Below are 13,172 nucleotides of genomic sequence, written 5' to 3' on the forward strand. Positions count from 1 at the left end.
TATTAATAACTTTTTTTATATAGGCCTAATGTTGTTCTTTGATATTCAATTTTGCTTTATATCATTTTCGTAAGTAATGGTGGTATTTCACGGCGACTCTATTTTTTTCTCCAGTTTATTAACTTTTTTTATATAGGCCTAATGTTGTTCTTTGATATTCAATGTTTGCTTTATATCATTTTCGTAAGTAATGGTGGTATTTCACGGTGGCTCTGTTTTTTTCCAGTCAAAAACGCAATTGTTTTTTAAGTCATTAAACTGAACAACATGCCTTACATTAAACATGTAGAAATAAATTAGTTAACTTATTTCTCAATGCATTAAATGATAAACTATCACACGAATATTCAGTAATAATTCGGAAATTGAGAAAATATCCTCGAAATAGTGCTGCGTGTGACACTAATATAATTAATTGAAAGTCGTTATGTTAATTACAACTGTCTTCACTTATAATTGATCGATCTATTTTTGACAAAACGATATTATAAATACTTTATAGTTGTTCGTTAAATTTTATTTAAGCCGATTCACGGTACTATATCTATGATTTACAGTATATTAGGCTAATTTGTTAATACAGTATCACATATGCATCACACGCCTGTATCAGAGGCTATACAGTAAGCCTTACTTAACCCATGGAGGTAAAAAATAAATAATTTTGTTTACCTCCATGCTTAACCTTAACAGTCAAAGCATTATTATGTGACACATATTAATATGCGACACTTTACTCTACAGTATTGCTTATGATACTGAACAAATTATGCCAAAGTGTGGATATATAGGCCTAGAATTTACAGAGAATCGGGTGCCATTTTTTTAAAACAATTATAATAATGTTACTGTATTATATTTTAATAATAATTGTCGATTCGCTTGCATTATAAAATACGATTTGATGATACGTTACTCACTCCTAAATCTCGACTAGGCCTACGCAATCAACATTTCTATTTTCCTCTCAATTGCTATTATTTAGTATGTTTGTTTGTTTATCATTGTTTCAACTCGTTCCCTTCAATTATCAGCGATTGCTAACATTTTTTGCTAGCCTCTAAAAAGCCAAGGTCGACATAATATCAACAAGTGGGCGGAGTAATTCCCATATTTGGACAAGCACGCAATCACGTGTTCACAAACTTTCCGAAGCTCAACCATTCACCGGATAGCAAACGGTTCTCAGTGCACATGCATATTAATAACTTTTCTTGTTTAAACCACTCCCTTTATAGTACATGCACTTGATTAGTCTAGTACGAAGAAAGGTCTATTCTCAAACAGAAAGTTGACTTGGTTGGGACTGGTCAATCGTTTGGTCAACATACTATCAAGTCTATTTTGAAGTTTGCATTGATCGCTTGGGTTTTTGTATATCTATCTTTCTTTGCATTTTCCAGGCTTATAATGTCGACGATTCCATACCCACCACCCAGCGTGACGGCATCATGTGGTGGGGGACCCCTCATGATGAACCCTGTATCTTCTATCGTAGCCCCCACCCCAGTGCAACCGAGCATCGCACAGGCCACGCACCACCAGGCAGTTGGACACACGCCGTTTTATATAGATAATATTCTTGGACGTCAGGCCTACAACTTAGGCCCAGCAAGACCAACACCAACGTTACCGCCAAGTGCCAATTTCAATGGTAGTTACTCCAACACCGGAGGCATACAGTACCAGAACAGTTGCCAAAGAAATTCCTATTACGAACAGTCTTTACCATCACCAGCTTTAACTTCTCCAACTCAGGCAATGACGTCTCCTTCTCCATTAAGTTATAACAACGGATTTTCTGGTCCTTTGTACCCATACCACCGAGCAGACTACCATACACAAACAATCAGAGAAATGCACGATCCATACAACAAAGGTATGTATTTTAAAAACTTATTATTCAAATAACTTACTAATTATTACTATTTATCACGATAGAACCATAAGGGGACTCGAACGAAAATGTTTTTTAATTTAACTTTTTTAGGCTTGAAGTTGTCTCCTTGGGTCTCCTTAATAGGGATTCTACTAAATGTGTATTTAATATCAAATGTTATGATCTAAAGTCATTTTGCAATGATGTTCAAAATGTATGGTAGGTAAAGTGAATAATACAGTACCAAAATATACAGTAACATGAACACTTTTATATTTTTTATAGGTTTTACTATCGTTTTAAAGGCCAGGTGCGGGCAAAAAATTTCTATTGATTATACATTCCAATAATTATCGATCTATAGTTTCCCCTATGTTTCATAATTTTTGGGATTTTATTTGTGTTACACAAGCTTGTTGAAAATAAGCACTTTCTTATCAGTGGGGGGATAGTTCAAATTACACAGTAAAATCTCTATTCGTTTGTACACACATTTTGTAAATAGAGAGGCATTTTAAAAAGCTATGAAATATAAACGGTGTGGTAAAACATTTTATCAGATGACTAAATATAGGTAATATAACTTGCATATTACATTTCTGATATTTTTATTCAACTTCAGATTTTTATTTTCATGCTATAGCAAAAATTATCCACCGTATATCCACCATCTTTTTTCACCGTCTAGGGAGTCACCAGACATGTTATTACATTAGGTTAACTACCTAACTACTGAAAAAAAGTCTTTCTGGTTTTTATGGAAGAATTTTGCCAAATTTTGTATTTGACCATATTAAGGGAAATTCATGTTTTTTCGTCTTGATTTCTGTGACAAATATTTGGTTTATGTACAATTAACAAAATATTATATTTAAAATTCATGCCTGTACCTGAGCTTTAACATTACTATGCTTGTTAACATCTCATTCCTGTTTTTAATATTAAATTATCAATATGATCATTATTTTTTCGTTATCTTTTATCATAAATCAATTATTTACTGCAATGCACATAAGTAGGAATCACGGTATAAGGTCTATACTTGTTTGTCAAGGAATATCATTATCATTTTACAAACAATAGCGCGCTTTGTTTATAAGGAAATAATTAGTCAATTGTTTGTGTAATATATGCAATATTATTTTTGATGGTATCAACATCCTACATAGCCAAGCCACTTACAAAAGCTGTTGATTGTTATTTGCCAATACTTCACAAAAGCATTGTTATAAAAAGAATATTATTGATCTACTTTGGTAATTAACATTTTATATAATAATTCATGAATATTTTATTTGGGATGGATACAAATACTTTATTATCATGATTGTTTTTATCAAATTAAATGCATGAATCATTCAAATATTCTATCAAAACAAGTCAGGTGACATTTCTCAATGTACATTATTCTAATTATCCCATGTTCACACAATTTTTAAATTGGGACCTTATTTTATTTAAAACGACATTTTGTTAGAATTGGCCATGCTCAGACAGCAACGGTAACATACATTTGTTCAAGCATGGATCTTTGTTATTATTATAGATCCTTGGTTCAAGACAGTTTTCTAGCCTAAAACTGATCTATTTAAGCAGTCACCATGGAGAAATTAACCAAATCCATTCATCTCTCGTATGGATGACGAAATTATAATTAATATAAAGACAAAGCTTTTGTAATGTTATATAATAATAAATATTATCAATGTTATGCCTAAATGCTTCAATAAATTGTTACGCCTATATTATATTTAATAATAATACATAACATTAGGTTTTCGATTATTTAGATTGGAAGAGAAATTAGGTCCTATGTCATATTTCTTTCTCCAGGGTCATAATTTATATAATTTTTAATAATTCCTTCATGTTTATGTTATGTGATATTTTACAGTATTAAGATATTCTTTGTGGCAGGCCGTGGGTGCGTGTGTGTTTCCTCTCATTAAATTATTATGTAGCTTCCTTGTTTAAAAAAAAAACGCTTTAAAACAAAGACAAATTTACAGGTTATAGTTACTTTGCTTAGTTTTAGGATTTTGTTAAAATGACAGTCATTTTGGAAAAGAAAATGTGTTTATTAGTGAGGTGGATGATGATATATCAATATTAGTACAAATAGTATAATTTTAAACATGCCCTTATATAGTCATATCAAATGAAGAAGGTTGGTGTATTAATAAGCAGCAATAAATAAAGATGATATTGATGAGCTTTGGTTTAAATTACTATTGTCATGGTGGTAGAGTGGTTGGTATGGTGATTGTTTAGGTTATATTTATTTATTTTCACCTTATTAGTCGCGTGGACGCGACTCTATAGTTCACTATGTCGGTCGGTCTGTCTGTCGGTCCGGTATCACTATGCATTTTAGCACGCGACTTATGGCTGTTGGCCTTGTTTATATTAGGCCCAGTTGTAAATGAATATATACAAATAGTTTTAATATTATAGGCTATATACGTTATGATTATTTGTTAGATCCAGGTGCCGAATAAATTTCCACATCATTGATTCCAAATAAATTATTATTATTGGAATAAATAAGAAAAGAATACAGTAATTCAGTGGTTGAGGAGTACCTCAATAGGGTATAATAATACTAGTTTGAGCCTTTAACAAGACAACAATAGCTAAACTTGTCCAGGATATTGCGAATAATATCTAAAGGTCCCATTGGCGCTATGATAAGAGATTCAATCTGATCAGATTTACAAAGTAATGATCAATATCGAACATATTACTCATTGATTGGTGATAGGTTAATCGTCAGTAAATTCTCATAAATCGTAAATAATCTTCGATGGTCGCGTTCTACCAAGAAAATTAATAGAACTCGCATAATGCATATGATTTCCCTATTTCAGCTATTCATGTCCATATTAGTTATTGAATAAGCTTATTTAACGTATTGTGTCTATAATCTGGGAGATTAGTACATGTTGTATAGTTTCCTGCTTTTACCAGTCAATGCCTCTTATCAGCTAGGCCCATTTGGCTTACAACAGTCTAAGAAACTTCGCCAGCTGCGCCCTAGCGTTTCCGTTATGCTCCCTGAACAGGAAACGTTTCCACACCTCTTGGTTGATCTTCTCTTTTAAACTGGCCCAGGATGTCAGTAAAAGCCATCAATGTGGGAAAGAACTAACTGTAAGATTAGCAACTGTACATTGAACTCGTTCGGATATTGTATAGTGGTTGAATAGAAGGCGGTTTTTCTTTATACTGGTTCACCTATTTAAAATGCAATTATTTAGCATATCCGAAGGGGTAACCACCAGTCAGCCAGGCTGCAACGTTAAGCACTTTTCCTGAATCCGGGACAAAAGTACCCATGTTAATAACCACAAAGAAACGTTTAAATTAACAATACAATTCAGTGAAAGTATAACAAGGCAGGTGGCCTAACCTAGAATTATTCGGTATAAATCAGGTTTAAGACTGCAAAGATTAATTTGTAAATCTAATGGGTAAGGACAGATTTGAATAGGCCTATAACAAAGTACACCAGTAATAAGGAAACCAATAACACCTATATGAAAAGAGCAATACAAATCCTAAACAAATATATAAAACCGCTAATTAATAAACTAATTGATATTTATATGTCCTTTTGACAGTCGAACATCACAATCATGCTTACACAGTAGGCCTACGCCATACAAAAGAGACGAGGAAAAGGGTAAATAGACATTAGGAAAAGTGTAAATAGACATAGCACTTTGGCTAATGACACGAGGATATCGCGTATTTCAAGCACTTATTAAGGGTGGCCGTTCTGAACTTCAATTTGTTTTGGATTCGTTACAGTTCATAAATACACTATCAAACTCTTTTTCCCACCTGCCAAACAAGCTCTTTCGCACCTGCTATTTTCAAAACTGTTTTCTTTTTTCCACGATGTCGCCTTATATGGGACTCAACTATTATAGGCCTACCATATAAAAAAATATACAAATAATAAGTGGAATGTATAAATCCAAAGGCAAATTAATGGAAAAAAGACAATGTTGTGGCTGGGTGTCAATGGAGATACAAAATAAAATAAGCAAAAAACTAATCCAAACGATAAAGTAAAACAGCTAGAAAAATTAGCAGAGCTTTCGGGCAACACTAGTCCTTCATCAGTGCAAGTGAAATGTATATACAGACAAATTAAACACCAGTTTTATGATACAAATACAATACTGTACAATGCAACTTATATTATGTTGTTGGGTTCTATGAAGATCATAATATTTAATACAGTCACCAATCGAACCGCACATCACAAGAGCGAAAATAATTAACCTTCTGAAAATGCAATTTAATGCTATATTATATCATATAATAGCTTTATATATTACCTCTATTACCTCCTGAAAAATACATAAAGGAATAGTACTCAAGTCCGGATGGTTCCGTTTGCGCTTTAGATTGAAAACAATTTAGACTTATTGATTCATACAATAAATGACATGGTAACGAATTATACAAATATCCTCGTTTTCATTATTCGTTGATTGTTTATCCTCGAAGACTGAATTTAATTTGTTCTAAAATTGGTTTAAAATAAGGCGTCACATATTATTCTGTATCATAGAATTTGCCTATGATACTACAGTCAATTATAGATACATTACTGTATAATATCGACCATTCGATTGGAATTCTTTGTTTATAATTTTCTCTAAATTCTTTGAAAAAAAACAGCCTTTATATTTCTTATCATTGCAATTGATAATATAAAACTATAGCATCATTTTATCATAACTATATAGATATCCATATCATTGTTATTGTTATTTATTATGTGTTACGTAACATAAATTATTCTTTTATCTACAGTTTCAGGAAAACCTTTCCTATGGAATCCTTTCATACAAAGACCACTGCACAAACGAAAGGGAGGACAAGTTAGATTCTCAAATGACCAAACAATGGAGTTGGAGAAGAAGTTTGAAAATCAAAAATATTTGTCACCACCAGAACGTAAAAAGTTGGCAAAATTACTGCAACTTAGCGAAAGACAGGTAATTTGAACAAAACTTGATTCAACTTGAAAAAGGCTAATTATTGTAGGGGGTGGGGGTGGGCCATGCAAATTGAAAAGCTAAAATCAAAACAGAGAGAATAATTCACAATATCAAAATAATCAATGAAGATCAAAGGCACCATTACAAATATAAATATCAAATCGCAACCTACAAAAATCATAACAATTCTACAATATTTAATAAATGCCGCTTTCCGCATATTCACCGACTTACTTCAACTTTAAACTTTAATATAAAAAAAATATGAATTAAACATACGGGTAAGCTTGGTTCCCACTAGGACGCAACGCAATGGCGTAGACGCAACGCAAGCGAGTTGACCAATGACAAGCGACAGTTCGAATAATTCATCGCTTGTGATTGGACAAATCTCTTACGTTGCGTTACGTCGTTGCGTTGCGTCTCTAGTGGGAACCACGCATTAATTAGTGGCGTAAATGTACAACCCCTTTCTACAGACTTTCGCCGTATGAAATTCAATTACGCGTCGCTTGCAAAATGAATTCAGTCAGTTGCTTATAATATAATAATACCCCTAAGTGTCCCGAACAAGATCTTAAGTTAACTTAATATCCGTTTTAAAAGTACCCTTTTGTTGGCATATGTTTCATGTTTACTGTATAATGTAAATGAAGGGAATTGAAAGTTCACTGATCGTGTCTATTGTTTCTGATAATGAATTACTGTGAATTGATATCCAATAAAGTTTTAATAGACCTAAGCTATACAGTTAGATATCATACTTAATATATTTTTAGAATTTTAAACGAACAGTTATAGACTTTAGGCCTACTTTTTAGGCTTAGTAATAAATACAATTAACGATACAGAAACAACAAAATAGCCTCTACAACTGCCAATATTGTACAGACATTTATAACTATATACTTATTCCATAACATTAAACATGAATTGTACAACTGGTGGCACTTTTTCACTACAATTTCATAGAGTACCAAGTCACGTGTTAACTGTGTATGTACCCGCACATTTTTCATTTTGCCCTGTTCGTCACAATAAAAGATTACGGAAGTTAATTAATTGGTGTTAATGTCTGATGATAGGTGTCAAAAGGGTAAACTCCCTTCATACTTCGTTCATGATCTTTGTTATTGTAATTAATTAGTACGGTGTAGAAAATTAAAACTGCCTAATGATATACAACCTGTTCCCCCAAAGACATTTTGTTTTCATACAACAAATATAACCAGGACTACTACTGCTTATGGTAGGCCTATTAATGTTAAAGATGGGTCTCTGTATTTAACTAATCGCTACTAATGTTTCACAGAGTAACAAACAGGCCTAATCATATGCGAATGAAAGGGTATCACATTTTTAAAACGAATTTAACATTATGTTTGTCTCGATACCGCCATTCAATAGTTTTCTTTGCAAAATACAGTATCCTGTAGTGATGGTCACAATTATTGACTAATTGACGCGTTATTGTAATATTTTATTAAGCTTTATTGAATTTGTGAAACGGCCTCCCGTAAAAAAACAGTACCCTTTGTACATGAAACGGGCCCGGATTCTTTACTGAGATACAGGAAAGATATTAGAGTTGTAGAAAGGAAGCCACATAAGCAGATAATTTGTAATTATAGCCTCTGAGTTCCTCTACTAACGAGCAGTTCGAGTTGGCGGCTCTAGAATTAGTCCTCGTTTCAACACGTTAGAAAATAGCCTGCCCGTTGAATGATTCTCACAGTTTTGGCGCCAATATTAGTTTAAGGAATTATATATTAAACTGCAATATCCAATTATCTTGTCACGTTATTTAACGCCTATTTAAATAGGTTATATTTCAAGTATTGGGTTATTACGGTTTACGAACACAAAGGAATACAAGGAAATTTGTTATCTTAAAACAAATGAAACTTCAGATTGTTTGGCCCGATATGTTCTCAGTTTCTGTTGTTTTTTCGCAATTATGTATCGCTTTCATGTATTCATTTGACCTTTGTCTTAATGTTTTTTTAAAATGTATATATGATAGAATTAGTGGCCATTGATAATAAAGCACAACAAATGACTGATTGTTTACATTTTGTTTTTTTTTATTTTCAGGTAAAAACATGGTTCCAAAATCGCAGAGCAAAATGGAGGCGTTTAAAGCAGGTAACTAATGTTTACATTTTTCTGATGATTTGTAGATAAATAATATGTAAAAAATAATGATACAAAATATAAATAATATTACTAAAGCCGAATTTGTTCGCGCGCGAATCGAAAGCGACCACGTATACGCATGTGTAGAGAGAGATTTGGAAGATGGAAACATGAGTACGCATGCGTATAAGCTGTAGCTTTAGATTCGCGCGTACAAATTCGCCTAGTGGAAAATATCAATATTTTCATATAAATCATAATGTATAATATTCATGCCTTGGAATTTTGTCAACTATCAACTTACATATCGAATTATTTTTTTCAATAAGGAAGTCTTTGAAATGCCGTATGCAGTAATTACATTACTCCACTGATTAACCGAATATTTAACAACATAATGTGTTTCAAATACTTTAAATGGAAGAATGTTCTCAATTAAAAACATTCAAATGTTTCTAGTTCCTCTCGTGTAAATGTTAAACCAACTACATCATATTCATGTCGATCCAAATTACCATCACTAAGCAATTTCCGCGTAACGACAATACGCATGCGCAAGTGCATGCGTATTAGTTGAAATTATCAATGAATTCGCACCTTGAGATCTGAATTTTAACATCGGGCCTAGGAAGTGAATTCAACAGGCCACGATGAATGCCAATTTCCGGCGTTTGGCAGTTTTAAACTTTACGGCGCCACTAAGGAGGGTTTCGTGCAGAAGTTTTGGGGAAAGAAATTAAGCGATGTACGCGATTGAATGAGTCAGGACGAACTAAACAGAATAGCTAGTTCATGCTAAGTATGGGGGAGGATCATGTTTATATACCGACGGATTATCAATTTGTTCATAGAATTGAAACATTCGGATGCTATACGAGTAGCAAATGGCCTTAAAGCTTTCAAAGTAAATCATGATATTTTTAACATAGGATCATGTTTTCAAAGAATTGACATTGAATTACGGTATAGGCCTATAGCGTTTCAAATACGTTTTTTGTCTTATTTTATTGAAATTAAATTAGTATACTAATACTCCTTATCAATCAATTCAATTAAAATATTTTCGCATGAAGCAACCCACAGACTTATGTTTAAGCCCGAGGCTATAATACATTGAATAATATAGGCTAACATTGGTTTTATTAACTGGATTTACTTACTTGAAATTGGTTTAAAACATCGTTTTTTGTTTGGGTCATGGAGTAACTTCTTTTCACAGACATTTCTTAGTGTCCAATTCCCATCTGAAAGCAAAGAAATAAGATTATTATTCAAAGCGCCATGTCCTGAATTTGAATTAAAAAAAACTTATGGAAGTGTCCATATTGTTAAAATTATTGCATTCTTTCTACATTGATTGGGAGCCATTTAAACATGATAATTGTCCTTGAATTACAAATCAACAAGTTTCTATATAACCCAATGATAATCCTTAATCAGGACATAATTATTTATATAATTGTATTCATTAATATTCTACAACCAATTGATGAGAACAACAACTAGTTCCCGTCCAATTAACTCCTCAATTATGAGGCCTATTCTTTCTCGGTTGTCAATTCATTATTTACATAATTTGCACATTAAATAATATATATATATAGATAATATCACACCTTATAGTAGTAATATATTTTTAACAATCAAAAGTCGCAAAATACAAACATCATGTAGACACTTTTTGTAATGTTTTTGTTTTGAGTTTGTGGTGTGTTCGTTGGATATTGTGCTCCGCCAACAGAGCAAACAGAATTTCTATGTTGTTTCTTAAAACAAATGACAATAAATGATACTTGACTTGATACAGCTTGGTAACAGATTTATTATGAGGTCCTTACAGTATATAGGCATATGGTATATAATAATAATATCATATACTGTACATTATGATGTATAACAGAAAACACATTGGCATAAACAAATCGCGCAATGTTTTAAAGTGAAGTACAATACCGTATGTATTACTATTATAAGCATTATAATATTCCTAAATAAATAATTGGATCCATTGTAGATCGACCAGTCATTAAAATAATTGGAATTTATTTGTAAAACATATTTAATCTTTATTTTATTTATATTTTTTAGGAAAGCCCAACTGGTAAAGATGACTGCAAAGATGAAAAAGATATGTTAAAATCTCTTGATGATCCTCCAACCGATGAACTCTTAGGCATGAACGTAGCGGATGAAAATATGAACAATACGTGTAACTATAACAACAACAATTGCAACATCAACAGTATCATAAACGGCTGCCGGACAGATAACTTAGAAATTGATGTTTTAAAAAATGATTGACACTAATGTATTACTGTAACATATCAACCAAAGTATGGCAAGATACGACAACCACTGCCTCTGTCTGCAGTGCAAAGAGACAACCAACTTGTTTTTAAAACGGAGTCTTATCAACGTCATTATTTGACCAAATTTGACAATGTACTGGCATTCCATATATGAAGTTTTGTTAATCCGAGAACAAAATAAAACAGTTTAAATCGGGTTCTAAACATGTGGACGATCATTCCATGTATAGAACCTAAAATGTTGTAGAAGAAGAAGCTGTAGATAACATCGTTGCTTTTCCTCAAAGGACCTAGTGGAAGATTTCTAGGTTCTGGCGCTCTCATGAATAGTGATAAACATCATTGTAATGGTGTTAATTATTAATAATACAAAATAAGCTTGGCTTATTCAAAATAATTCGTACAAATTGTTAACATAAAATGTAAAATCAGTTTGACTTGGTAATAATGGTAATGTTCTTTGATGTATCAATTCATTTCTATAAATGGTTGTTCGGATTAGTTAAAAAACTATCCGCAATTTTGTATTTAAATTAGGGCAAAATGCCAACTCATTTAAAGTTGACTCTGTTATCTACCGATATGACCTCCTGGTCTTTTATTGTATGGAAAATCGTTTCGTTGTTAATGCCGAGCTGAATAACATTTCCTTTACGGAAGTCTTTAGGAAGATCGTTACAATGCGTGGTCTATCTTTGCCTCTGTTATGGGAAGGAACATGTATTACAATAGAATTTCCATATACAGTACTTTGAATATTCCAGCAACTTAGGCTGTGATGAGCCTGAAATAGTACTATAGGCCAAATCATTGAGGATTTTCTTTTCTGATTGTTTGGGTATTTTTGGTCATCACATTTTTTTCCGTCAAAAGTAAATTATGTTGACACATTGAAACAGTTTTCTATACTAATTAATTAAATCTATCGGTAGTATAAAACAATATTATTAAATGTATTGAATTTAACATTTTAAATTGCTTCACCCATAGAATATAATATCTCTTCATACCGTAGCTTAAAAAAAACTCGACCCATAAAGCGCCCTCTATCGTATTAATACAGAATTTTAAGCAAAAGATCACCAGCATCCTTATGCATATTTGATTTATGTTATTGATTTTAATAGTTTCAGTCAGTTAAGAGACTGATAATATGATAGAACAACCAAATCTCATTGACACTCAGGCCTTAAAGACGAATTCAGAAAATTATTAAGAAGTTTTTATTTTTGTTGTGTATGTTGTAAATAGTTTTGAGTTGTTACATATTTTGATTGTTTTTATTCTTGTTGTATACACGCTATGTGTTGTGCAATGCAGTATTGTATTTGCAATAAAATGTACAGTTTTGAATTAAGATTGTTGTATATTTGTTACTGGAGTATTATTATCATTAGAAATGATGCTGAATGGTGATGAGGTGTTTTCAAAGATTGTGTTCATAACGCAGATGTTGACGATGACAAAATTGATGATGACATTAAGATGTTGTTAATGATCAAGATTGTGATGATGATGATTTTGTTGTTGATTCAAAGGTGAATACATAAATGATGAAAGTATGTTGATGACGAATATTTCGTTGATGAATATGTTGTTGAAGATGTTGTTGATGACGACGAATATGTTGAAGATGTTGTTGATGACGACGAATGTGTTGTTGAAGATGTTGTTGATGACGATGAATGTGTTGTTGATGACGACGATTGTGTTGTTGAAGTGACGAAGATGTTGTTGAAGATGACGAAGATGTTGTTGAAGTCGACGAATATGTTGCATCTAATCTGCCTCAGACCTCAAGGTGGGCACTGGACGAGAGAAGCTCTTGATCAA

At 32.3% G+C, this 13,172-nt stretch overlaps 1 protein-coding gene and 1 long non-coding RNA gene across 2 annotated transcripts in view; both read left to right on the forward strand.

Moving 5' to 3' along the window:
* Window positions 1-13,172, forward strand: part of LOC144837361 (uncharacterized) — a 260,004-nt gene that overhangs the window by 124,252 nt on the left and 122,580 nt on the right. The window lies entirely within an intron of this gene.
* LOC144837355 (hematopoietically-expressed homeobox protein HHEX homolog) lies at window positions 1,248-12,696 on the forward strand. The gene is made up of 4 exons (XM_078692424.1): window positions 1,248-1,879; window positions 6,707-6,891; window positions 8,989-9,039; window positions 11,119-12,696. The coding sequence occupies exons 1-4, from the start codon at window positions 1,411-1,413 to the stop codon at window positions 11,329-11,331; spliced, it is 918 nt and encodes a 305-aa protein (XP_078548550.1). The 5' UTR covers window positions 1,248-1,410; the 3' UTR covers window positions 11,332-12,696.

This window comes from Antedon bifida, chromosome 3, assembly GCF_963402885.1.
Source record: "Antedon bifida chromosome 3, ecAntBifi1.1, whole genome shotgun sequence".
Lineage (NCBI taxonomy): Eukaryota > Metazoa > Echinodermata > Crinoidea > Comatulida > Antedonidae > Antedon > Antedon bifida.

Excerpts from the sequence above, each read along its gene's own strand:
- LOC144837355 (XM_078692424.1), top strand. The coding sequence starts at position 1,411 with ATGTCGACGATTCCATACCCACCACCCAGCGTGACGGCATCATGTGGT. Across the intron at positions 6,892-8,988 it reads TGCAACTTAGCGAAAGACAG|GTAAAAACATGGTTCCAAAA; the intron begins GTAATTTGAACA and ends TTTTATTTTCAG. Across the intron at positions 9,040-11,118 it reads AATGGAGGCGTTTAAAGCAG|GAAAGCCCAACTGGTAAAGA; the intron begins GTAACTAATGTT and ends TATATTTTTTAG.